At 48.1% G+C, this 25,914-nt stretch overlaps 1 protein-coding gene across 2 annotated transcripts; it reads left to right on the top strand.

Moving 5' to 3' along the window:
* Positions 1 to 3,534: 3,534 nt before the first annotated feature.
* Positions 3,535 to 25,476, top strand: MAPK4 (mitogen-activated protein kinase 4; the record flags this gene model as incomplete). Of its 2 annotated transcripts, none has more annotated exons than XM_080637997.1 (5): positions 3,535 to 4,080; positions 13,030 to 13,174; positions 20,396 to 20,551; positions 22,600 to 22,801; positions 24,789 to 25,476. In XM_080637997.1, 5 exons carry the CDS (start codon positions 3,535 to 3,537, stop codon positions 25,474 to 25,476), a joined length of 1,737 nt encoding a protein of 578 aa, XP_080494123.1. The 2 variants fall into 2 exon arrangements, with proteins under 2 accessions (XP_080494123.1, XP_080494122.1); XM_080637996.1 differs by having other exon boundaries at positions 20,396 to 20,557.
* Positions 25,477 to 25,914: the final 438 nt, after the last annotated feature.

Below are 25,914 nucleotides of genomic sequence, written 5' to 3'. Positions count from 1 at the left end.
TTTACGACCGCTGTTGGTCTAAGCAGCTATTTTCATTAGGCCACTGAAATAATACTTTTTCATTACAATAGACATGGAGACCCAAGAAGGGAAGAGGAAAATACTGGGATTGCTGATGGTGCATCGTGGAACTCCCACTTGGTTAGCACTGCCCCAGTGGGAGCTGCTGCTGGTCTCTCAGCTGTGATGCACATCCTTGTATTCACCACCAGCTTTTCCGTGGGTGGTTCAATGAGAGGGACCCAGCCATGACAGCGAGGGTAGGAACACAGCCTGAATCCTCTGGGGACATCCTTTTAGGGGTGATTCTGCGTCGGCCCTCTAATTGCAGGAGATGCTGCAGGGTCATCACTCATCAGGGCCTGACATGTAGCCAGGAGCACCATGAAGGCCATCACGTTGCTCATGAGATAAAATGGGTCTCTTTCTTCCCTTTTAGTCTCATGCTTTGTGTTTTCCCTTTCAGTGCTTCTAGAACTGTACTAATTATTAATAATTAAGCTGATGAGGCAAAACTTGGTTTCCTTCCATTGCATGTAGCGTAAGCCAAGAAGCTCAGTGTGGGAGCCAGCACCACCTCGCATCCAGTCCTACCTGGTCTCAGCAACCCTGGGGAGTTTGGCTCATAGTGCCAAAAAGCTGGGAAGCATCTTGTGTTCTAATGACTGTGCTGAGAGATGAGATGTAGAGGTGGATCTCAGACCTGATGTGGCACTGTGTAGAAGCACGTTGGCCCAACTCCTACCTCTCAGAGTTCCCTTTTTGCCAGTAGGAAATTCTTGCTACTTTCCTTGGTGATTTTCCCTCCTCCAACATCCAGGAGACTTGTGCAGACACTGAGGTCTCCAGCACAGGCTTAGGAAACTCAGACTAGTCACCACAAGGGGAACATGTGGCCCAGATGTACCTCTTGCAACCCTCTCGTTGCTCATCAGGTCCCATTAAGCCATCCTGTGGTCCTCAAATCCTCCACTGCCTTCTTGGGGTTTAAGCAACTCATGCTCCCTTTCCTTGGCCATGCACGTGGGTTGCAGTGCAGGGGTAACCTTCCTGTACAGGCTCCTTTTTCCTGCTGTCCTTGCAGAGCTTTGGGATTTATTTATCTCCCTTTCCCCCTTCACTCCTTGTTTCTCATCCTTATTTTTTTCCCTCTATTTGGCTGTAGACTAAGGCATTTCTCTGGCTGTGCGTTGCCCCACTTGTAATAGCAAGAGCAGTTTTCTCCGTTCAATCTTTGCATGCAAAAGCCAGCATTAGATAATTGCTGGATTGAAGAGAGGCTGTAATTATTTTTGTTTCCAACTACAGGAGCAAGCAGTGTTTGCCAAACTGTTTGGTAACTGCTGGCAGATGCTCCTTGGAGGGTATCCCTGCCCAGCCTACATCCCTCCCAGCCATCATGTAGTCCATACGTCTTTTATTTTAACCATTAGCCAGTTCCCTTTTCAAATACATGCTCCGTGCTGGCCTCAAGTGTTACATGTCTTTTCAACCTTTAATGATTGAAGGATGCAGATTGAAACAAACTCAGCATTTAATATTTTCCTTATCATTACTTCATGGGTGACTTCTGCCAGAGAGCAGAAGTCAGGCAATGCTGATGCTTCGGGGGTGCAGAGTGAAGGACTGTGCTGTGAACTCATGGCCAGGTCAATGGAGCAGCTCTGGCGATAAAGGGCTCCAACAGAGGCATTATTCTGGCATGAGGAACACAATGGGAGCAGATCCATGGTAATTTTATTTCCTCCCCTCTGAGCAGTGGTGGTAATCTGGGACATCCCTATGCAAGGTTAGAGCCATTGTCATGCAGCTGGCTCGTCCCTGCAGGTATCCCCAGGTTCTGAAGGACCTGGTGGTCCTCTTGGTGGGCAGCACAGGGCATCTGACTCCATGTGGTCAAGCAAAATGAAGTGTCAGGGGCTGTTTGGGAGCAGAATCACAAAATCCCAGGCTGGTTTGGGTTGAAGGGACCTTAAAGCTCACCCAGTTCCAAGCCCCTGCCACGGGCAGGGATACCTTCTTCCATCCATCTTAACAAGGATGCTCTCCTCCTTCCCCCTGCACATCTGAGAAGGGAAAAGCCGTGTTATGTGCTGTGCATGCACCCCAGGCTGAGCAATGCCGAGCATCTGTCTAAGGCACTAAATGGTTTGCTGCATGAGGGAAGGGCTTGGCAGCTCGGAGCCAGTGGCATTCCCAGGCTGCTGCTGAGGTTTGCTGTCAGGCCCAAGTTCAGGGGGTGTCCCACCCTCACAGCCAGTCTTTAGGGCTCTTTGCAAAACCACACAGGGTGGCACTGCCACTTTTCCACACCAGTTTTGGTTGCTATAAGCCGAAAACCCCTGTGGTCCTCTCTGCTCCCAGGGTTTGTAGCCTCATGGGCTGCTGTTGTCTTTGTGATGGGGTTTAAATGGGCAGTCGGAGACACAGCACCCTGTGCAGCCTGAGCGTGTCACTCCATAACAGTTTCAGACAGATTAAAATGAAAACTGAACAGCAAAGGGGAAAGGAAGAGCTAGAGTTTTCTGCGAATTACCAATCGAAAAGGAAGAATTAACCATCTGTAACATGCTGGTAATTGTGTGTGCTTCTGGAGGGGATAACTAATGAGCCTCTGAAAGGTCATGGTTTTGCTCACACCTTCAGCAAGCCATTACTAGGAAGTGCTGGTGTCAAATGAATCCATGTCCTCTTTTCTTCCAGGAGTGGGGCTGAGACCCGTGGAGGGATAACCAGGCTGTGCAGCACAGGGAATACCATCAAGCTGTGAAGATCTGATGACACTTGGCTTCACCCACAAAAGACATAGAAGGGGAAGGTGTTGGAACTGCAGACATGGAAGCCTGCTGTGCTGAATGCAGCCGATAAAGTGAGTTTTGGTCTGCAAAACGTTTGCTGCCATTGAGATTTCTATCAGCTGATGGGGAAGATGAGTTCTGCCTATACCAAAAAGGGAGCGATGAGAAGGGTGAAGCTTTGCTGACCACTGGGGACCCCGGCCAGTGCCTGGATGCACTTCACTGGTGGGGAAAACACTGTCAAAACTTGTGGGAAGGGAGGGTTTGGGGCAGCGGAGGGGCCGTGGGGCTGCTCTGGGCTCTGCCCCATGGCGGGGCTGCCTGGCCGCTCTAGCACTGAGACACTGGGAATGTGGGGCCAGGCATCTGGCTGCGCTGCCAGCCCTGTGCTTTGGCATCATCTTGGGGACATCAGAGAAGGAAATCAAGAAAGTGGCTGGAAAATGTAGCAGTGCTGGTTTCTTTAGTCTCAAGAAAGATAAACTTTCTGTTTTGCTGCTTCAAAGTCTCTTCTACCCAGTTTAAAACATTTTGTTTGTGTCTGTGTGTGCTCGCATCTACTTTCACTGCGTCCGCGTGTCATCTTGAAGCGATGGGCTCAGAGCAAGATCCCTCCAAGCATCTGTAAGTAATAATGAGGCGCTTGATTTCAAACCACATTTGTGATCTGGAAGCCCTCTGACTCTCCCAGCTTTTCAAGTGAAGGAGAAAGAGCTGCAAGAGGACGGATCCCACGATGGCAGAGAAGTGCGACTGCATCGCCAGCATGTATGGATATGACCTGGGCTGTCGCTTCATTAATTTCCGGCCCTTAGGCTTTGGGGCCAATGGGCTGGTGCTGTCAGCCCTCGACAGCAAGAGCTGCCGCAAAGTGGCAGTGAAGAAGATCACCATTGGCGACGCACGCAGCATGAAGCACGCCTTCCGCGAGATCAAGATCATCCGCCGCCTGGACCATGACAACATTGTGAAGGTGTACGAGGTGCTGGGCCCCAAGGGTGCCTGCCTGCGCGGGGATTTCTTCAAGTTCAACATGGTATACATCGTCCAGGAGTACATGGAGACAGACCTTGCGCGCCTGCTGGAGCAGGGGAAGCTCGCCGAGGAGCATGCCAAGCTATTCATGTACCAGCTGCTGCGGGGACTCAAGTACATCCACTCGGCCAACGTCCTCCACCGCGACCTCAAGCCGGCCAATATTTTCATTAGCACAGAGGACCTGGTGCTGAAGATCGGAGACTTCGGGCTGGCCAGGATCGTGGATCAGCATTACTCGCACAAGGTAGGCAGTGCCAGATTGTTCAATGAGCTGCTGGCTGACACAGGAGGCGTTATAGAATCAGAATCCCAGACTGGTTTGTGTTGGAAGGGACCTTAAAGCTCATCTAGTTCCAACCCCTGCCACCGGCAGGGACACCTTCCACTAGAGCAGCTTGCTCCAAGCCCCTGTGTCCAACCTGGCCTTGAACACTGCCAGGGATGGGGCAGCCACAGCTTCTCTGCGCACCCTGGGCCAGCGCCTCAGCACCCTCACAGGGAAGAGCTTCTGCCTAAGAGCTCATCTCAGTCTCCCCTCTGGCAGGTTCAAGCCATTCCCCTTGGCCTGGCCCTACAGGCCCTTGTCCAAAGCCCCTCTCCAGGTTTCCTGCAGCCCCTTTAGGCACTGGAGCTGCTCTCAGGTCTCCCCTTCAGGAGCCTTCTCTTCTCCAGGCTGCCCCAGCCCAGCTCTCTCAGCCTGGCTCCAGAGCAGAGCTGCTCCAGCCCTCGCAGCATCTCCATGGCCTCCTCTGGCCTCGCTCCAACAGCTCCACGTCCCTCTTGTGCTGCTGCCCCAGAGCTGGACACAGCACCATGCTCAGTTCCATACTCAGGCAAACATGCAGGTGTTAAAGGAACTGCACTCTTCCTCTAACAAATCCAATCCAGTGTGGCAGTCTCCTGCAGTGAAACCACCCGGTGGGGTAGCCCTGGATGTGTTGCCCTCTCTTAGGACAGAGGGCTGGGCAGGGACCTGCCGTCCCACACCTACCAGGATGTCCCCTGGCTCTCCTTTACCTTCCAGAAAGTGAGGTTGGAGCTGGGACCACCTCATGGTGGCTTCACTGTTGGAGCAGCTCAAGGTGGGAGCAGTGGCTGTGCTGACAACGGGCAGGCAGTGTGGGAGGAAGGGAGGTGAGGAAAACGGGTCACAAGTCTCTTTAACACACAGATGCTAATGGGTTTTGAAGGGAGCTGCAGATGTTTAATGCGGGTTGCTGCCCAGGCTGGAGCATTTGAGCACCGGAGAAGTGCAGTGGATACTTCATCAGGTCGTGGATCCACGTGCTGCTGGGAGAAGGGAAATGGTCTGTGCCAGCAGATGTGATGCTGCAGGTGCAGCTGGTATCTGGTTGAAGTTGCTATTTGGTATTGTGAAATAGGTAACATCTATTTTCTTAAGCTAGATCTTTGTGTGGATGAGACTGGTGTCCCCAAAGACCCACTGTTGTGCCTGTGCTAAGGTTTAAATGCACTTTGCATTTACCTCCCCAGCATGCCTCTCATTTGGACACTTGCTTTGTGTGGGTAGGCAAGAAATTGGTGAGGGAAAAGGATGGTGGAAAGACTATCTTGTGATCCTGAAGCTGAGCCCTGATCTGATTTTAAATCTGGGGTTTGGGTTGAAACAGAGCCTAGGGAAAATGAAGAAGGTTGCAAGGGACATCAGGATTGAGAGCAGGGTCTTTGTCACTGCTTCTGGCTCCATGCTCCCTTCTTCACTGGTTATTTATTACCCAGCTAAGGAAGAGGCTTCTGACTTCTTAAGTGTGTGGTTTCTGTTTTTTAAAGTCAAATGCATTCAGAGGCTTTTCCCAAAGGAGGGAAACTCCTGGAGAAAAAAACCCTGCAAACAAGGCAGTGCTTCATGAGTCAGAAAGTCATTGATTTAAGGAGCATCATCTTGTCAGACACAAGGATCAGGGTAAGAGTCATCTGTCTGTGCTGCAGAACTATTGTTATTTCTAAGCAATTCTGTGTTACCTTAATAACAGCCAGTGCAGTGGGAAAGATCTGTCAAGGGCTGTGGCTCTGTGGTGGGATGTAACTTAGCAAGATGCCATTGCATGAGCATCCTCTGATTCCTCCCACTGGAGCATCACTGCAAACAAACCTGCAGATCCCCACTGTGCAGGGAGGGCTGGGTAGCACTCCAGAGCAGAGCTGAAAATAGCAGCAGCAGTGAGCACCCAGCACCACAAATTATGTCAGTTACCTGTAAATTCTGATGATGGGGAGGACTGTGTTTGCCGTCAGGTGATGGCCTCTGCAAAGGTCTGACAAGAGGGCTTGGGTCATTCGCGCCTTTGATCTCCATCTCTTCTCAGATGACTCATAAAAATCAATTCCTTTCTATATTTCTTTTTCAACCTCCACCTTCCTGAGGGGCTCATACAGATTTATAAGCTCCTTGGTCTGTGCTTTCACAGAATGCATCAGCGAGAGGGGAAGGACCAGAGCATCACTGGACCTGTCTGAAGCTGCTGAGCCTCCACACCACTGCCAGCCGGCATTGAGCATAACAGAGATCCTCACAGCCCAGTTTTGGTGCTAATGCCGGTGCTAATTTGGTAGCACAGCAAGTGCTAATGCAGAGCTGGCCAAAAGCATGTGAAATCCTTCTCCCTGGGTAATTAATTACTGTAAAGACCCATCAGATCCAAACCTCTGAAGGCAGTGCATAACTCTAGCATAATGTCTTCTTTCAAGCCTTTGTGGTGAGGAGGGGTTGTCTTAAGCACTTGGATTTTTTTCCTTTAGGATGTTTTCTATGTGGAATGTGCTTGGACTGGTGTCTGGCTTCTGCTAAAACCAAAAAATCACAGGCTGTGTATTGTTATTTGTTTAAAAGGTCACAGCTTTTCTGCCCCGATGCTTCTCAAGTCCCAAACCAAGCAGAGTTTTGAACGCAGTTTAGAAATACGTATACCACTTAAATAATAGCCCTTACTTGGCAATGTGCCTTGTTTACATGGCTTGCAGCAGGCAGCCGTTTACTGGGGATGATTTGGTGGGAAAGGGGGAGCTCTTCAGCTCTGGGAGATGCCCTGGACCACTGGAGGGTGCTGGCCTGCACCAGCTTTGAAGCAGAGCGGCTTCACCTGTGTTTCTCCCAACATTTGGCTGGTGTTTGCTGCTCAAATCCCTTTCTTCACGCGTTAAGAGCAGCACATGTGCATCTGTTGTTTTCAAACTTCCCCATAACAAGATGAATTTCAGGCTGCCAAGGTCACATCCAGATCTGGGTCTGCACCTTCACAGGCTGCTTAGACCTGTCAGCTTAAATTTTAGCCCTGTACCACATAAACACGTTTCTAAGCAACCTGGGTGCTCGTGTACTTGCAAGCATAACTTTTTAGGGCGCCAAATATCAGGTCTAGCAGGAGATGATCCTGTATGTCTCTGTGTCTCTGCCATCCTGTCTCTTATCTGATGCTGTCGCCATCCAGCCATACAGGCTCCTTTCTCTTCCTTCTTCTTACCTGGGAGTTACTAATCCTGCTGTTTATCACTGTAGAACATCTCCATGTTAATCCCTTTTTCCTCAGTCCCTGCTGTTTGTGATCTGAATGCTTTGCCATGTGACTTGGTGCCCAAATGGTGAGCAGAGTAGTGTTGGAGATGAAGGTAAGAGGCAGATTCAGCCTCCACAGGGTCCTTATTCATGTGCAAAAGCAGGCAAAGCTGAGCGTTTCCGTTGTCATTAACCACCTCCTTGCTGAAGGAAGCATCTCACCTTCACCATGGGAGTGCTCTGCAATGCTCCCTCTGTCTTGCATTTCTTCAGAGACTGCCTGGCTGTGCTTAGCTGCCCATCCAGCCAGCCAGCCACCCCCGCTCTTATGCCTAATAAATATCCATATGTGATCTGCCCCAAATGTGGGAGGGAAAGGGGTGTAAATGTGAGGTGTTCTCCTCCCTTGAGCATCCTCAGCTCATGGTAGGCAGGAGAGATGGGAAAGCAGGGAGGTAGCAAAGTGAAGAATTAAGAATTGGGATAAATATCAATGAATGTCTAGACTTCAGAATAATTTTGGAGGGCTGACGGCCCTGGCCGTACATCCCATGTGGCATGGTGCCCAGTGCTGGTGAGAGATGGCTGGAGAAGACAGCAGAAACGCCTGTTATTATATGGGGATACAAAGACTTGCTAGATCTCTTTACTCAAGTGACAGGACAGTGAAGTGGGACACTCCTGAGCCTGCCCACGTTGTACAAAATAGTCATATTACCTCTTGTGGGGATATGGAGGTGCTGCCTGGTTCCTCAAAGCGCTTGGGGGCATCTGCTTGGGCCTGCCTCTCTCCTTTTGCCTTTAATGGCAACATTAATTACAGAATTAATTGGCAGAAATTCCATGCTAAGGAGGGTGCAGCAGCACTTTTAGGGGGCGATCTCGTGGTAAATAGTTTCCAGAACATCTTGAAACCTTTGAAGTCCTCCCTTTGTTTTGTACTTGCTGGTCATTGCAAACTTAATAGCTTCCAGTTCATCCAGTAAAACAACGGAATTCCCAGGTGGGGCATCACGCAGAGGTCTCCAGAAGAGAGAAGGATGTGAATATTGGTCTGTACTCGCCCTGGAGAGGACCACACTTCATGTCCAGCCCTCAGGCAGCTGCCCGTGGCCCTGTGCAGGCAGCACCGAGCCTCCCTGCTGTGACCCCAGCTCGATTGTTCTCCTTCTCTGTCCTCTGATGAAGCATGAAACAGTGTGTAGTCCTGAAATAAATGTGCTCTGCAATCCCAAAACCATGAGAACACACGTCACGTTGCTGGAACCGTGCGCAATGCCAGTTTTATTATTTTATTATGGAACAATGTTCCTGCAAATCCAGCTTCTTTCTCAGCTCCTCCTAGATCTGCCCTACCTGCCTTTTTAAAGATAAGGTTAAGAACCATGCTGTGCAGAGGCAGCAGCCCGCTGCTGCACCAGGATCATTCCAAAAGCTTGGGGTTGTTGCTATTTTGAGTCCCCATACCTTGGCACTGCAGCCATCTGCAGCAGGAATTGACCCAGCTCCTGGTGCAGCTTCAGAAGCCTTGCCTGCTGCTGTGGATGGAGGTGTGAATACAGAGGCTGTGCCTGAATCCTGCTGGATTTACAGTTTGTGGGTGCCTGGTCTGCACTTCTGAGGCTTTTTGAGTGCAGAAAGATGGATTTTGGTGTGAAATACTCTCAGGAGAAGCTTTGGGCTACAGCGTTGGGGGCTGCCTGGTCTGCAGGAGGTGGGATCCTGGATTTTGGTGTCCACCTCAAGCAGGCTTCCAGCTCCAAGGAGGAGCTATGACCTTGGATGATGGTTGTTTCGGAGCACTGGGGGATCTTGCTGTGCTCCCCATGTACTCCCATGCTGTGCCAGCTTCCCATGGTGCTCTTGGGATGCAGGTGGTCCAGCGTGCCATGACCAGTGCAATGCTGGGATGCAGCAGTACGCACCTGAAATAGTTTTTCCTTCTGGTGCTACAAGTGACACACAAAATCTGTGTTGTGTAGAGATTAGAAAGAAACATTCATTTTTATTTTGCTTTTCAGTTTCTCGTTGGTGCTGTTGAATGCGACTTGATGTTTATCCTACCTGTAGTGAATTCATCACCTTTATAGATTGCTGAGCATGCCCGCACATGCTATAGGAGCAGAGGAGAAGCAGGAAAATGGTACTTGAAAACTGCAAAAAAACCACCCCAAAGTAGCGTGGGAGGGCTTGAGAGCAAACCTTGGACTTGAAGCTACTTCTGTTTTCAAATTGACTCCGTTATATTGGGTTTTAAAGAGACTCCGGGAGTTCTTCAGTTCAGAAAGGGCTGTGCTGAATCCACAGAATATTGTCATGAAGAAGTATGTTCCATCTTAATTGGAACTAATTAGCATGCTCCTGTTCTTGGTCTGTCTGTCTGGTTGAATACACATAAATTCTTGCGCTAAAGCCCATGCCCTGTGTAGGTGATGACTGGAAGTGCTCAGGCCCTGCATCCTGGCATGGCTCCTGTCCTCGTGTAAGTCTTGGCACCATGGGTAAGAGCCAAGCCTATACCTAACCCAGGTTTAGGTGAATCCTTACCCAAGCATCCTGTGGCTGTGCCAGTGACTGCATGATCTCGGTTGCCACAGCTGTGGTGGTATTTCCCCTGAGGACTTGATAGCCCACAGGACTGTAGTTACGTCCTCCAGGACAGCAACTTATTCTGTATATTTTATAAAAGTAAACACATAGCTCATATTTTTAGCCACCATAGAGGCAGAGCAGACATAGGCGTTAGGGCTGTATAAGCCACCCAGGACTGGAATGCTGTGGCAGCAACCCCAGCTGCTCCCACTGGAAGACCTCAGGCCAGGTCAGTAAAGTCTTGATCTTCAAACCTCCCATCATCCCTTCCCACTATTTTCCTCCTGGGAAAGAGGAGGGATAACCCAGAGCACAGCAGCAGAATGCCATGGGAAGCAAGGAGGGATTGATGCATCAGTCTGGTTCATGTAGCTGCGCCTCTCCATGGGTCCTTCCTTGGCTTAGTGGTGGGTGACCCAGTGTTTGGGTTATTCAGTAGCGGAAAACAGGGAACGGCAGTCAAAGACATAGTGATGGGTGACAGAAGAGGGAAGCACAATGAGAAGTGCTGCTAATTAATTACCACCAGTAACCTCACATGACAGGGGAGGGGTTGATGTGTCCACAATATTGGGTGAGTTTTTGCAGGGAATTTTCTGCAATACATGAGAGATGCCTGGGAGAAAACAGGTTTGGCTTATTCTAACATATAGATATTTGCAGTATATTCCTCATACATTTTGCATGCTGTACATGCCCCCCAGAACTCAAATCCATCTTGTCAGAGAAATGTATGAACCAAGTGTTAAATCTGTAAGGAGAGTGGCATTCCTTTTCTGCGAAAGGGAAGAATTTGCTACTGCTATGAATTGCCTGGGATCATTATCCCCAAAATTCATTTTCTTAGGATTTTCCAAGAAGCATCAGCATTGTTGGGAATAATTGCAGTAGCTGAAGAGTGGCGGTCTGATCAGTTAATGCCTGGGGGCTTTTATGCTGGTTCTGATTCAGCAGCATTAACAAAAATGTAATGACATTAAATGAAACTTCTCAGCTCATCAGTCTTCATTACAATTTATCTCAAGAAGACCAAAATTAAAATGTTCTTTTAAAAGTAAACCCTTTATGATTAAAAACTTGATGACTTGTGCATTTGGAAATGGGAGCAAAAACCTGCATTGGGGGAAGAGGAGTGTTATGAACCTTGTAGTGTTTGTGATGGTGCACTGCTCTTGTGTTTAGGTTGAGAGATGCATCCTGTAACGTGCTAGGAGATGTTACATGGCATAACTGCATCCACAGTTGTATCACAACTGAAAACAGTTTGTGAATTAAATCAGCTAGGATGGAGTTTTTAACTGAGTTTTTATGTGAACTGTATTCATGCTGTCATTGCGTTTAGATACTCTCCAAGTGCTTCATGGCATTTAAATGCAATTTAAATTTATAATTTAATTTTAGTTTGTCTTTTCTACTTCTACAAGTGCATTTCAATCTATTTCGTTCTGTTAAAGTATTATATTTAATGTAGAAAATGGCACTTAGGAATATTCTGGTATTATCCTGATGAAATAACTATTCATGCCCATCCGCAGCACGCATCCGGAGCTTGGCTGGTGGGCGAAGCAGGGGGCGACGGGACATCCCTCATGGTGCCAGTGTTATTTGCAGGATTGAACACATCCCCTTGATTCCAGCAGGAGCTGCTGAGCGCTTGGCACTTGTCTTGAATCTCCTGGGTGAACTCAGGAACAGGAAGGCTGAGGTCCAGGAGGTGACAGCGCTTGTTCTTTGTCCCATGGGGTGCTGCTGAGGGCATCTCCTTTAAAAGCAGTTCAGGCATCCCAGCAAAACATCCTACTGTAAGCAAAGTAGGACAGAGGAGACGACCTGCTCCATGCCACACGGCTGCAATGCTGGGTCTGCAGGAGCTGGGCAGTGAGGGAGGGAGGTGATGTATTAGGCAACACTCAGGCTTGGTGCAGAAATGGCAGGGTTTCCTTGCTCTGCATCAGCTAGCTAATCCTCAAAAGGGCTTTCCCACTTATCCCATGGTGTCTTACTTTCAAAAGTCTTGGCTAAGAGCCCTTGTGGGGCTGTTACCCGTTCGGCGATGCTTTAAGACATCTGTTCATCCAGAAGGCTTTCCTTCCACACAGTAATGATGTTCCTAAATCCATTTCTCTGCCCACTCCCTCGTTTTCCTCCTTATCCAAGGTCCCACGTCTCCCCTATTTTAAGTTGCTGAACAGGCTCATCTGCAGTTCACATCATGTGTCCCAAACCCAACTGAGGTTCGCCATGGCAGCATCCCAAGGAAGCCTGGCTTCTGTGAGAGACCAGATCCTGCTGAGCACATCCTCTGGGTGCTGCCCACTTGGAAGTCCTTTCGGCCACCTCTGCTCTGGTCTTGTGTGTCCCCTGGTGCTTGCTGGACTTACCCATGCGTGCCTCCTCTTGCGTGGGCTCCCCTGGGAGCTCCTGCCCTTATAAAATCAATTTTTAGCATCAGTGCTTGGAGTTGGATCCATGGGAATTCAACGATATGTAAGCTTGCTGTTACCAGTGGTTTAGGTAGCTATGGAGGGACTGTAGATGTGGGATTAACTAGAGATGGAATCAGCAAAAGTTTGCAAACTGGTGACATTTGGAAGTCTAAGCACTGTGCTTGTGGTACTGAGCTGGGAAGGGCTTCCTTCACACGCTGCTGGGTTACCGCTGGGACCAAGCAAAGTACTGAAATAACATGCTTAACTTCCAAAATGCCTCCAGTGACGAAACTGGGATTTATATAATACATCTAAGTCCTCTTAACAGTGACCTGAAATAACTTTTGCAGGTACAATCTGCAAATCTGTGCTATTCAAGCCATCTGTTCTTTGCCGAAGTTGCTTCAATCCCATGGTGACAAACAGAAAACAAGTTTTAGGGGAGCTGGAAGTGCTTTGTCTCCTGGAGGAGTGAAGCATCTCTTGTTTCCTGTGGTGTATGTCTCATGTCTTGCTTCCTGCAAGATACACAACCGCAGCCTGCCTTAGGTGCGGCACAAGTGCAGTGACCAGGTTTCTCTGCACGATGTGATGGTGTGGCCATGGTGTCAGCATGGTTGCTGCAAGGCTCCTGACATCTCTGTCTCTGCTATTCCAGGGTTACCTTTCTGAAGGCTTAGTGACAAAATGGTACCGCTCCCCCCGGCTCCTCCTCTCGCCAAACAACTATACCAAAGCCATCGACATGTGGGCAGCTGGCTGCATCCTTGCAGAGATGCTGACGGGAAGGATGCTCTTTGCTGGTAGGTTTCTGCCTCCCTGTTAATTCATTTTTGTCTTATCCCTCTATCCCTGCTACCCAGTTCTAAGCCTTTCTAGCACGGTAGAGGTAATTCCCCTCTCCTTCCAGCTAAGGCAATACTTGTAGCATCACTACAGGGATCCTACAGTTGTTTACATGGCGTTGTGTCCAGAAAAAGCATCACTTGCACAGCCTCTATTAGAGGATCCTTTGATTGGGACAGACTTCCTCAATACAGGCAGGCCCCTGGGATGGAAAAGAGTTGATTTTCACTCAGTTTTCTTGTGCTTGCCTGGCAAGGACACCTGTTGGTATTGGTATGATGGCCCCAGAGGAAAGCCACCAGCCGGTGGGGTATCTGAGGCTGGCTGGGGTTGACAGTGCTGCTGTGCTGAGCCCTGTCGGGCAGGGATGGTCTGCTGCCAAAAGTAGAACCCAAACAATGAGCAATTCTGACGAGACAATCAGACTTTCTTCTGTTTCTGGGTTTTCAGCAGAAAATAGGAGCATTTGTTGGGATGGAGGATGATAAAAAAGTAATATAGGGTAGAATACAGGACGGGAGATAATGTGAGCCTGTCCCAAGAGGTTTGTACTCTAAGCCATGGATTTGAATTGTGATTGGTGTCCTCAAGGTATCTCTTTTCTTTGAGGGAAGACATTTTAATGCCACTACCCATTTGCAGCCATTTTCAGGATTTCCCTGTAAGCAGGTATTGGAGTTGTAAAGGTGCAGTGCAAAGAAAAGAAGACAAAGGCAGCACTGGCAAGGAGAGCATAATTATCGGTGAAGCATTTGAAGCTCATGTTCTTGAGAAGCAAATCTTGATTTAATGCAAGTGCTGCTGTCAGGAGCAAAGCTGTGCTGCCCAGGCTGGACGTGGGGATGTGTTTGGGGATTAAGCAGCCACTCTCTGCTTGCTGACCACACCGCTCCCATGCCCAGGGTCTGCAGCAGCGCTCTTTCTTGCCTGTCTCTCCATCGCCCGTTAGTGCTGTGAATGACAAGGTCTAATGCGTTCTGTGAGCAGCTGCTCACAGAGTTGTGTAAATAAATAATTAGGCCCATTAATAATGGAGAAGGACATTTTCTTCACAAATATTTCACTGTGCTGCAGAGCTCCACAGCTGGTGCTTGATTGCAGCTGCTCCATTGCTCCCTCCATGCTCCAGCTTCCATATTTCTTTTGTGAAAGCTGAAAATGAAGCAGTCGGCATCATTTGGAAGAGGTCATTAAAACTGCCTCATTTTCCTTCCTTCCTTGTGTCCTTGGTCCCCCCTCCCCAGAATTTTCAAGTCCAGGGACTTCAGTTATGAAAATTACTCAATCAGACCTGGCTGCTCCTAGTGCCTCCTAAGGATGTATTCCAGAACAGGGGATGTCTCCATGTGCTACTTGTCTGTGCAGGTGCTGGGAGACACTACACATAGGTGAGCTCCAGGGACAGCTCTGCCAGGGGCCTCCCCTTGCCAAGCCATGGTTTACAATGTGGAAGAGTCTCTGCGCTTTTTGGCTTGGAGCAAACTGGACGATGCCTTTGCAGGCATCATCAGGCACCTCAGCTCTGCCAGTCCAGAGCACTGGATCCAAACTATCTCCAGGTAAACCAGAGCAGCAGAAGCAAACCCCAGCACAGATGGTCCTGGTCCTGCAGGAGTTGAACCAGAGTAGAGCAGTGCACTACCTCATACTAAACTAGATGTAGCTGGAGCCCCAGGGAAATCCTTTTGGACTCAAATCTATTTCTGTTCTCCTGTACTCATTGCCTGTGTCAAAGAGCAAAACAAGACTGGCTTGTCTAGGTCCTTCTCTGGCCATCCCCACCATAGCAGCCAAGCATTCATCTTTATCCTGGCATTTCAAGCCATGCTTGACCCCTGCCTCAGCTTGGTGTTTTTGCTGTTTGTAGACCCTGGGGTAGAATTTACATTAGCTGACACTAAATACCTGCAACCTACACACTGGTCCTTAAAGCTCCCTTCATGGTCAAGGCAGAGGCAAAGGCAGCTCCAGAATGTGATTCATCTGTCCTCTATTAGCTGTCTGCATTAGATGAGATTAACTGACTTTCGAAATATTTATTTTTCCAATACAAGAAGTATCTGGAGGACAGCTGAAGTGCTTGTGCTGGTGTTACACGTGGGTACAGGTCACATCAGTCATGTCCTGGCTGCCCAGGTGAGGTGCCCCAGAGCAGCCATATGGGAACCTACTTTGCAGTTTGGTTCCTGAGAATCCACAGCAGGTCAGAGATCAGGAGATGGGATTTCGCAGGTCACAGGTTGGGCTCAGCCAGACACATGCTCCGAGCATCTCTGCTTCTCTGCTTTCCAGCCCTGTGCAGTCCCTTATAGAATCATAGAATGGTTTGGGTTGGAAAGGACCTTAAGATCATCTAGTTTCAACCCCCTTGCAACGGGCAGGGACATCTCATACTAAACCATGCCACCCAAGGCCTCATCCAAGCTGGCCTTGAACACCGCCAAGGATGGAGCATTCACAACCTCCCTGGGCAACCCATTCCAGTGCCTCAGCACCCTCTCAGTAAAGAATTTCTTCCTTATATCCAGTCTAGACTTCCTGTGTTTAAGTTTGAACCCGTTACCCCTTGTCCTGTCACTACAGTCCCTGATGAATAGTCCCCCCCCAGCATCCTTGTAGACCCCCTTCAGATACTGGAAGGCTGCTCTGAGGTCTCCACACAGCCTTCTCTTCTCCAGGCTGAACAGCCCCAACTTTCTCAGCCTCTCTTCATACAGGAGGTGCTCCAGTCCCCTGATCATCCTCGTGGCCTCCTCTGGACTTGTTCCAACAGTTCCATGTCTTTTTTATGTTGAGGATACCAGAACTGCACACAATACTCCAAGTGAGGTCTCACGAGAGCAGAGTAGAGGGGCAGGATCACTTCCTTCGATCTGCTGGTCACACTCCTTTTGATGCAGCCCAGGATACGGCTGGGGATACGGCTGGCTTTCTGAGCTGCGAGCACACACTGCCGGCTTATAGAATCATAGAATCATAGAATAGTCAGGGTTGGATGTTCATTTTCTCATCGACCAACACCCCCAAGTCCTTCTCTGCAGGGCTGCTCTGAATCTGTTCTTTGCCCAACCTGTAGCTGTGCCTGGGATTACTCTGACCCAGGTGTAGGACCTTGCACTTGGCATGGTTAAACTTCATAAGGTTAGCATAAGCCCACCTCACAAGCGTGTCAATGTCCCTCTGGATGGCATTCCTTCCCTCCAGCGTATCAACCGAACCACACAGCTTGGTGTCATCGGCAAACTTGCTGAGGGCGCACTCAATCCCACTGTCCATGTCACCGACAAAGATGTTGAACAAGACCGGTCCCAACACTGATCCCTGAGGGACACCACTCGTTACTGGTCTCCAGCTGGACATGGAGCCATTGACCACAACTCTTTGTGTGCGGCCATCCAGCCAGTTCTTTATCCACCGAGTGGTCCACCCATCAAATTGATGTCTCTCCAATTTAGAGACAAGGATGTCGTGTGGGACAGTGTCAAAGGCTTTGCACAAGTCCAGGTAGATGACATCAACTGCTCTGCCCCTGTCCATCAGTTTCGTAGCCCCATCAAAGAAGGCCACCAAATTGGTCAGGCAGGATTTCCCCTTAGTGAAGCCATGCTGGCTGTCACCAAGCACCTTGTTGTTTTCCATGTGCCTTAGCATGCCTTGCAGGAGAACCTGCTCCAAGATTTTGCCAGGCACGGAGGTGAGACTGACTGGTCTGTAATTCCCCGGGTCATCCATTTTAATAAGCCCCCAGATGATCATCCATAATAAGACCCCAGATGATGGCAGGATACTGAGTTAATGGGTGGGGATCAAAACCGGAGCTCAAAATATATATTCCTTTTGGGTTGCTTTAAAAATAGTCCATAGAGTTGTGATGGGAAGGTCCTGGCCCTGTGCCCTGTTTTCCTGGCCTCCTCCTACACCAGTAAGTAAAGAAGAGCTGGGGTGGGAGCCTGGCAGTGGGTATGGTGCTCATGGTGGTGTCCCATGCCATGTACCAGCTTTCATTTTGTGGTGTCCAAAGAGGAGGGGAATAAACCCCAGCCACTCAGAGCAACTAAAACTGGCAAACACTCATAGGACAGCACAGGTTCATCTTTCCTTTTGCTTTTCTCCTCTTTGCTTGGGAGAATGAGTTTGCCCAAGGCCAGTTACAGCCCCCATCACTGCAGGATGAGACTTCTGAGTTCCAGCAACACCCCGTGGGAAAGAACAGCGATGTAGTTCCCAGAAAGTTGCAAACCTCCAGTAATTGCCTTTTGCTGGATAAATTGTTTTCTGAGTATGCGTCAGTGGCACAACTTAAATCGAGCGCTTGGCATAAGTCAATGTAATTAACTCGGTAGTCTGTCTGGGCTGCTTTTAAGCAACACAGTTAAGGTGATCAGTTACTAGCTTTCACTCACTGCTTTCATTCTCCTACACGTTAATGAACAACCAGCAAAGAGGGACTCCGGCTCCTTGCCCCTCTCCATAGCTTCTTCTCTGTGTGGTGCGGTGGCAGGAGCAGCTTCGAGTTTGGCGGAGACCCAGGAGACCACAAGAAATGTGACTGATCCGAAGCTCACGGAGCGTAGCCTGTCTCCAGCAGATAAAATCCGGCTCTTTGGAGAGCTCCCCCATCCCGAGCTGCAAGGAGAATAGGGAACAGCATCCACAGCTGAGCAGCTACAGCTCCCTCTAGTGACTTTTCCACCGTCTGCTGCCGAAGTGCTTTTGAAAGCATCGCCAGTGCAGGCCAGAGAAAACGGGGAGAAAAAGAAAAGCTGCCTGTCCTTGCGGATGTCTGTGGGGTTTGCCAGTGGGGCCTAGAGGCTGGGACCATGAGATAGGACGTGATGTGGTGGCATTTCCCATGGGATCAGTGCTTGCTCCTAGATAATTCGTTAGCAGGGCTTGGGTGCTTAGCCAGGATTTGGCTGCAAGCCCAGAGAAGGGTTCCCTTTTCCAAGACGTGATGCAGAGCTCCTTGTTCTCTCCTCGGGTAATGACAGCACATTACGTTTATTCTGTCTGTAGTTTGTGTTTTTCTTCTCAGGAATTAATGCCTCCAGAAGGTCCCTAGGAATTACATAAATAAGAGGATAATGGTGGAGAATTGGATTCCTGAGAGCCATAATTCAAGGCTTCCAGCGCTGCATTAGCAGCTTCTCTGTGTGACTAAACACTGCTTTTTGGCTGCCATGTACCTTCAGTGAGCAGTGGCAGGAGCTGCACTGAGAGGAGAACAGCCGTGAAGCCTTTGGGGTTTTCAATACCCTGTGATTCTGATCACAGTTTGGGAATTAGCCTGACCAACAAAGTGTTTGTTTCTTGATGGTTGTTTTTAGTTTCTTCTGGAGCCATGCTGTGAACCTCTAAATGACTTAAATTAGTTATTCTATAGGAAAGTTAATTAATTTGCCCAGCATTGACTTTTTGGGAGCGTGTCCCTCTGTCTTTTTTGCCTTTTCTACTGCTCTGTCTTCTGAGGTTTTGTTCTAGGTGGATGTGTGGTGACCAGCTCTGCTAATGTCATAGAATCCCAGCGTGGTTTGGTTTGAAAGGGACCTTGAATCTCATCCAATTCCAACTCCCTGCCATGGGCAGGGACACCTTCCACTAGAGCAGGTTGCTCAAAATATGTTGGTCTTGCTTTGGTGTTGTCTAAGTTCATCGACATGTCCTGGCTTGGAGCTCTGCTGTTTGGGATGCACACAACTGCATTGAACCAAAACTTGTTGGAGTGATGAGCCCATGATGGATGGAGACCCTTTCCCAACCTTGACATTTGGATGTGTTTGGGGTCAGCTGTATGGATGTGAGTCTGGACACCTCCTGCAGACCCAGAGGGAGCTCTGGGCTGGGGAGGGCAGCCCCTGCAAGATGCCAGGGACCTCCACAGGTAAAGAATCGCCTGAGGGTGTGAAGCCAGTGATGGTCCACACCAGCTGCTATAGGTTGTGCTCTCCACCCTCCCTGCAGACCAGTTAGAAGTGCTGTGCCATAAATGAGGTTCACTTCTCTTGCTGCGGATCATTCGGTTGCTGCTTGCCAGTGAAGCCACCTGAAATCCACAGCTTGGACAGCAGGGTCTTGGTGGCCCAAAAACCCACATTGGTTTGTCCACGCCATCCAGCTTGCTGTCTTAATGGATTGTCCTGCCTCTAATGACAGAATATTTATAACCAGTGTTTCTGGCAGACACAAAATCAATAGTGTGACTCGGTATTTCTGCCAGGCTGCTTCTCTGTACACATAGAAGGCTGGAAATCAGCCACTGAGCTGTTAGTCACATCCAATAGTGCATCAAAGAATGGGATTAACGTTCATTAGTGAGGTGGTTTGCTTTGCTCCACTGACAATGCTGCTTCTTCCTCTCACTGACTCATAGCTGTGGATAAGTATGTCCTGAAGGAAAAGGATGAAAAATACATGATTGTTCATAGCAATTGTGGGGACTGTCACAATCAGAGCCTTGTGCTCTCCCAAATGTTGCACTTGCATTCATTTAAAGAGTGTTGTTCCCCCAGAGCTTTACCAGGACTGTAGGGGGAGGTCTCCCCAGAGCAGACTAGAGGTGGGGAAGTTGTCGTTTTTGAGGCTGTTGTTAGAGCAAATATTCATCTCCTTGTATCATACAGGATGGAGCCCAGCAATGGATAATAGCTCCCACCTCTGTGATTTTGTTTGGGTACAGTTTCTGCTCCACCTGACAGCCTCAGGGTGATAAGGGGCAAATTCTCTAGGTTAACTCTTAAACCCTTAAAATGAGGTAACCCTAGTGTCCCATCAGGGTGAATGGGAGAGGAGGTATGGGGGCTTTGTGGGCTGCATGGCCTGTGTGTGTGTGTAGATGGAGGCATCTCTCCTGAAGCTCTGCCTTAGACACACCTGAGCAGTTGCTCCATGTGCTGCTGTGTAGAGGGAGAACCAAAAGGTGAGCTCTCATGGGAGGAGAAGGATAGGAACAGACGACCAGGAAAGTGACCTGGGGATATTACTGAAACCTGGTTCATGAGAAGGTGGTGAGGATGTTTTCCTTGCATTTATAGTGGTGGCTGATGCTGGAAAGCATCAGTACAGAGATGCACCCAGAGATGCAGCATTGCAGTGACATGGCTCATTTCAGGGAGGTAACACACATGCACCCCCAGTTTAACTTCTGTGTCTTACCTCTCTGCTGTTTTCTGCCTGTTTAGGAGGTCACGAGCTGGAACAGATGCAGCTTATTCTGGAGACAATTCCAGTTATCCATGAGGAGGACAAAGAGGAGCTGCTCAAAGTGATGCCCACGTTCATCAACAGCACCTGGGAAGTGAGGAAGCCACTGCGTAAGCTGCTCCCCGAAGTGGACAGTGAAGGTATTGTAGTGCCTGCTGGCTTCAGCAGACCTATTTCCCCAGAGGGTCACAGGAATTCTCCTCTAAGGCTGAGTGCATTAACACTGGTGAACCGGGTTCACATATCTGGGGGGGTTACAGTGCATGGCTCCAATGCTGTCCCCACCAGGGTCCTGCTTGCCATCCCACCAGGGAAGATGTGGCCGCAGGACAGCAATGGTGATGCAGTAGCTTTCTTGCAGATAGCTCTTATAGAAATAAAGGTGAAATAGTCTTCCAAGACTATTCCAAGACTCTTTCAAGGTGCATCCCTGCCTTCCTGTGCCTTTTCTTGAGCTTTGAGGCTTCACTCCAGAGGTTATTTTCAAGCCCTGTTAATTTTCTTGCTGTGCTTTTTGCGTGAACGCAATTGCATAATACAAGAGAATAAATTCACTTACTTCACAAATATCTGAACTCAGTGAGATGGTTGCTACAAGCAGAAGCGTCCAAGTGCTTTGAGGCTTAGACATCACTCACGTCTCAGCCTGCAGTGCTCCAGCACCACTTCAGCCCCTTTTCTCCTTTGGCTAAAGCTTAAAAAAGTAGAAATCAACGGTGTGGTGTTGTGAGGGGGCTGCAAACCACAGGCTTCCAGATCTGAACGTTTGCCTGGAGCAGTTTTGCAGGCAGTGAGAGCTTGCAGGGTGGCAGCCAGAGTTGAGTAGTGTGGATCAGGGCACATCTGCTCTTCTGACCTCCTTCCAGGGCTTAAACCGGGGTAGTGGACCTGGCCTCCTGCTTTTGAGAAGACGTCAAGACCCAGCCTGGCTTATGTTCATTGGCGTAAATTCCTGGTTATAAGATGTGTGCTACCAGAGCTTGGCAATATCATAGCCATCGGCCTGGGTTACCCACGTCAGCCTCCAGCAAGCAGGAATGGATTTATTCCCTGTCGTTACTGTGGGAAGAAAGGTCACCTGTGCCCTTTATATAATTCATTGATATTTTCCTTCTTCTCTGACCCGTAATACATCGTAATATATCGTTCCTCCATGCTTCTTGCCCATAGTCGGTGACCTTATGAAGCTTTTGAGTCCTTCCTACTTAATTAGCCCAAGCAATGAAATAATCTTGTGGGAGACAATTGGATATTGGTTAATGTTTAAGCACTGAGGCAACAGGTATGGCCTGGTGTTTCTGCTGAGCGATTTTTGTCCTTGAAGAAACTCTCCCATTCACACTTACACCTTTAATGAGGATATTTCTGAAGGTACGATCCACAGCTGCAGTTGAAGAAAGGCATTTTCCTATTTGTATTATCTGAACTCTAAAGGGTTTTTTCCATTCACCAAGAATCAATTGAATAGCCTCTTTAATGACAGGATTTGATCTTTCCACATAAGCTCTGTAAAAGGTATCATCAAAGAAATCGCAACAAGCCCTCTATATTTAGATGTAATTCTAATAATTTCAATTTCACTTAACTTCATCCTTCATCATTATAAAAAGAGTTCATGCTCCACAGTCTTTCTAAAGTAATTTTAGGCACTCGGAGTTCTTTAAATATTAAAGGGTAAAATAATTTCATAGTGTTGGTCATGCCAAAGACTTCTAAAAATTGCACTTTAAATCTAATCCCACTTCAGCTGCACAAGATGTGAAATCAGTTGTCTGAAACACAGTGTGCTTGTCAAATTGATCTGAGAGCATGGAATCAAACCCGACACCATGCAAAGGTCTTCTGACCTTGAGCTCAGTGTTCTGGCCCAGGATCACAGGACAGGGTATAACATGTACATGCTGCGCTGTGGAGGTGTGATGTTCTCAGTCATTTTTCCTGCCTTGCTAGATAAAATGACACCTGCAGGATGTGGGATTGCTCCACTCCAAGGACACCTGGGGCAGGTAAGATGGATGCTGCAAGGACAGAAGTGCCTGTTTTAGATGCACACAACATGTGACCTTTAATTCCTTCCTTACTTCAAAGGGATTTGTTATGGGGGATTCAAAAGGCTTATCCTGGAAAGGAATCTGGTATTGCTTTTGAGGAATTAGTGAGCTTGTTTCTCTTTGCTTCACAGCTATTGATTTTCTGGAGAAAATACTGACATTTAACCCTATGGATCGATTAACGGCTGAGATGGGCCTGCAGCATCCTTACATGAGTCAGTATTCCTGCCCCGAGGATGAACCAGTGTCTCAGCATCCATTTCGGATTGAGGATGAGATTGATGATATATTACTGATGGAAGCCAAACAGAGCCAGATGTCTAACTGGGACAGGTATGGTACTCAAAGCTGGGCCACAGGCCAAATATTGGCTTACATAACTTAGGCAGAACTTGACTGGTGAGCTTCTGACCTGCTCTTGGCTAGGTTCAATCACACATGTTCTAAACCCACAAAGGACACCTGCTTTTGCTTCTTTATGCCATCTTTATGCTTTCTTTAAAGAAAACAAGAGGTTCATCACTGATTTCCATAGTGAGCAGATGTTGAGTGTGCACATCCCAGTCACTATCTTTCTGCTCTTGCTTTTATTCACAGCCTATATTGTCTTCATTTCAGTTACATCTGTTGAAGTGATGCTATGGTTCTTCCCTCTGTCCTCTGTCCCTGGCACAGGGTGCCCAGAGAAGCTGTGGCTGCCCGATCCCTGGCAGTGTTCAAGGTCAGGTTGGATGGGGCTTGAAGCAACCTGCTCTAGTGGAAGGTGTCCCTGCCAGTGGCAGGGGGTTGGAATTGGAGGAGCTTTAATGTCCCTTCCAACATAAACCAGGCTGGGATTCTACGACAATACCAGTTACAAAATAATGTAATTCGTGTACCTTTTGGGGACTGGGCCTGATTTGGAGCAGAATATAATCACTTTTCAAGGTTCATAAGCCTCCGAGGCTACTGATCTGGAATCTTTTAAAGTATTCTTAATTGCATGACTTTTAAATGGTTTGCTGGGAGTAGTACAGCAAGTTTAGAGCAGACCAAAGCCTTGAGCTGAGGTCTTCCATGCCCTAGATGATTACCCCAGTTACTAGGCCAGTCCCAGTGCCAGAGCAGGTAGGACAACATATGCAGCTAAGAATTAAGTAGGTTCATTTTCGTATACAGCTCTTTCCAGCTGAGCGGGGTGAGCTGGCTGAGGATGTCTGCAGCATTGTTGCTCTCTGAATAGCAATTAAATCTCCTCACCTTCTTAATCCACCGTATTTCACCAGCACTGAAAAAGTAATCTAAAGAAATCCCTTGCCTTCACTATTATTAATCTCTCTGCCTGGTGAACACATATCAGTGTGGAGGCTGGGGGGCAATGAGGTAAATTAGGTAAAGAGGAAAGCTGGAAGCTTTTCTCAGGATTTCTGTCTTCAGTGTACCCACAGCTCCAGAATCCCTTCCATTATAATCTCCAAAGCAGCGAATCAGTTGCTGGAGGTCACCTGGTCACCTTTTTATCTCTTGGTTTTCTTGGTGTGACACAAGAAGCTGTGACCTGGGCTGTAGGTCCTGCCATGCAGCTGGGGACATCTGCTATAGTGGCGTAAATTTTGCAACACAAGCTGAGTGTTTTAGAGATGGGAAGGGATTTCTACCTGTTTGTTGTGGGATACCTGAAGACTATTTCATTGCTTGGACATAGAGCCCAAATAACTGGGATAATACGTCTTTTAAAAGCAGCTCAGTTAGGAACCAGTAAATTAAATGTCACTTTGAAAACCATGTTTAAGAATAGGTATTGTCAGGTAATTGTAGTTAATGGAGAGAAGTTATCACTTTGGAAGGTTGCCCTTCAGGGATGGTCTTGATCCACCATGTCAGGGTAAATGGTGCTGTACAATCTCAGTGTCAGAGTAAATTGTGATGTACAATCTCATCTTTTTTACTTCTATGGCAACAAACAATGAGCTCTCACACTGAGGGTACTTGCCCGTGGGCTGAAGGTCAGTTTCATTATTAATATTGTTAATAATGTTTTAATACCAAGTGGAGGGAACATGCTGAAGGCCTAAATGAAGGATCTGGTTGGTTGGTTGTTGGGGCTTTATAACTACTACTGGTCCCATCTCAAACTCTTGGTAAACTTCTCATCTCCCCTGCCTGTTTTAACACACAAAAGATAAGATCTCTAATACTAATAAGTTAGAGATCTGTGGTTAAGCAGTATATTAGCAAGAAAAAGGCAAAAATAGCAGCAGCAAGGTGCATGTCTGTTTGAGCAGTGCTGTTTCTAATGAAGCCATCATCTGCGTGTCTAATAGCAGCATGTTTTTTACAGGTATCACATAAGCCTCTCCTCTGACCTGGAATGGAGACATGATAAATACCATGACATGAATGATGTTCAGCGGGACCCTCGGGCAGGGTCTGAATCCATCGCTGAGGAAGCACAAGTTGATCCACGGAAATACTCACAAAGCAGCTCAGAGAGGTTCTTGGAGCTCTCCCACTCATCCATGGACCGAGTATTTGACGCCGATTGTGGAAAATCATGTGATTACAAAGTGGGGTCACCCTCCTACTTGGACAAATTGCTGTGGAGAGACAATAAGCCCCATCACTACTCAGAACCCAAGCTGATTTTAGATTTATCCCACTGGAAAAGAGCAGCCATAGCACCCACAGCTGAGCTGTCACTAGAAGAAGAGCCATCCAACCTCTTCCTGGAGATTGCTCAGTGGGTGAAGAGCACGCAGGTGGGTCTCGAGTGTCCCAGTCCACTTCCAGAGATTCAAGAACGGAGCCTGCCATCTTCTCCTCACCACCTCCACAAAGAACCCACGGAGGTGAACAGCAAAAAAGACTCTGAGTTTGACTTGGACGTCTTCATCTCTAGGGCACTGAAACTTTGCACAAAACCTGAAGATCTTCCAGACAGCAAGCTTAATGACATTAATGGGGCCTGCATATCTGAGCACCCCAATGAGATTGTACAAACAGAGGTGTACCAGAAAGACCGATGGTGAGGAACCCACACCCAGGAAACCCCGATGCATCTCTTTGTTCTCTCTAATGGTGTGGCCATTGCCTGGGGCTGTGAGTGTCTTGTATCTGTCGTTGAGCACCCGTTTTTCACACTATACTGAATGCCTTTTTCTGAAAAGGCAAGCACAAACCACATGCCTCTTTTGATGCCTTAGAAGTACATCTAAGGGAATCAAGAGGTGTGAATAAAATACTGAGTTTCTTATACTGCCTTAACACTCTTGCCTTGCAATCTCTGGGACCTGTTTGAAACTTAAATGTACATGGGGAAGATGACAGTACATAGTAAGTTTACAAACAGGAGTCAAATCAACTCATTCTCCTTTCTTTTTCTATAGCGTCTTAAAATGACGAGGTCAAAAATCAGCATTTTCATTATGGTAAGATACCCTCCTGGTTTGACGGATCCCCAAAACAGC

This window comes from Psittacula echo, assembly GCF_963264785.1.
Source record: "Psittacula echo genome assembly, chromosome: Z".
Taxonomy (NCBI): Eukaryota; Metazoa; Chordata; class Aves; order Psittaciformes; family Psittacidae; genus Psittacula; species Psittacula echo.
The sequence above is the reverse complement of the archived record's forward strand: the minus strand, read 5'-3'. Positions and strand labels throughout refer to the sequence as shown.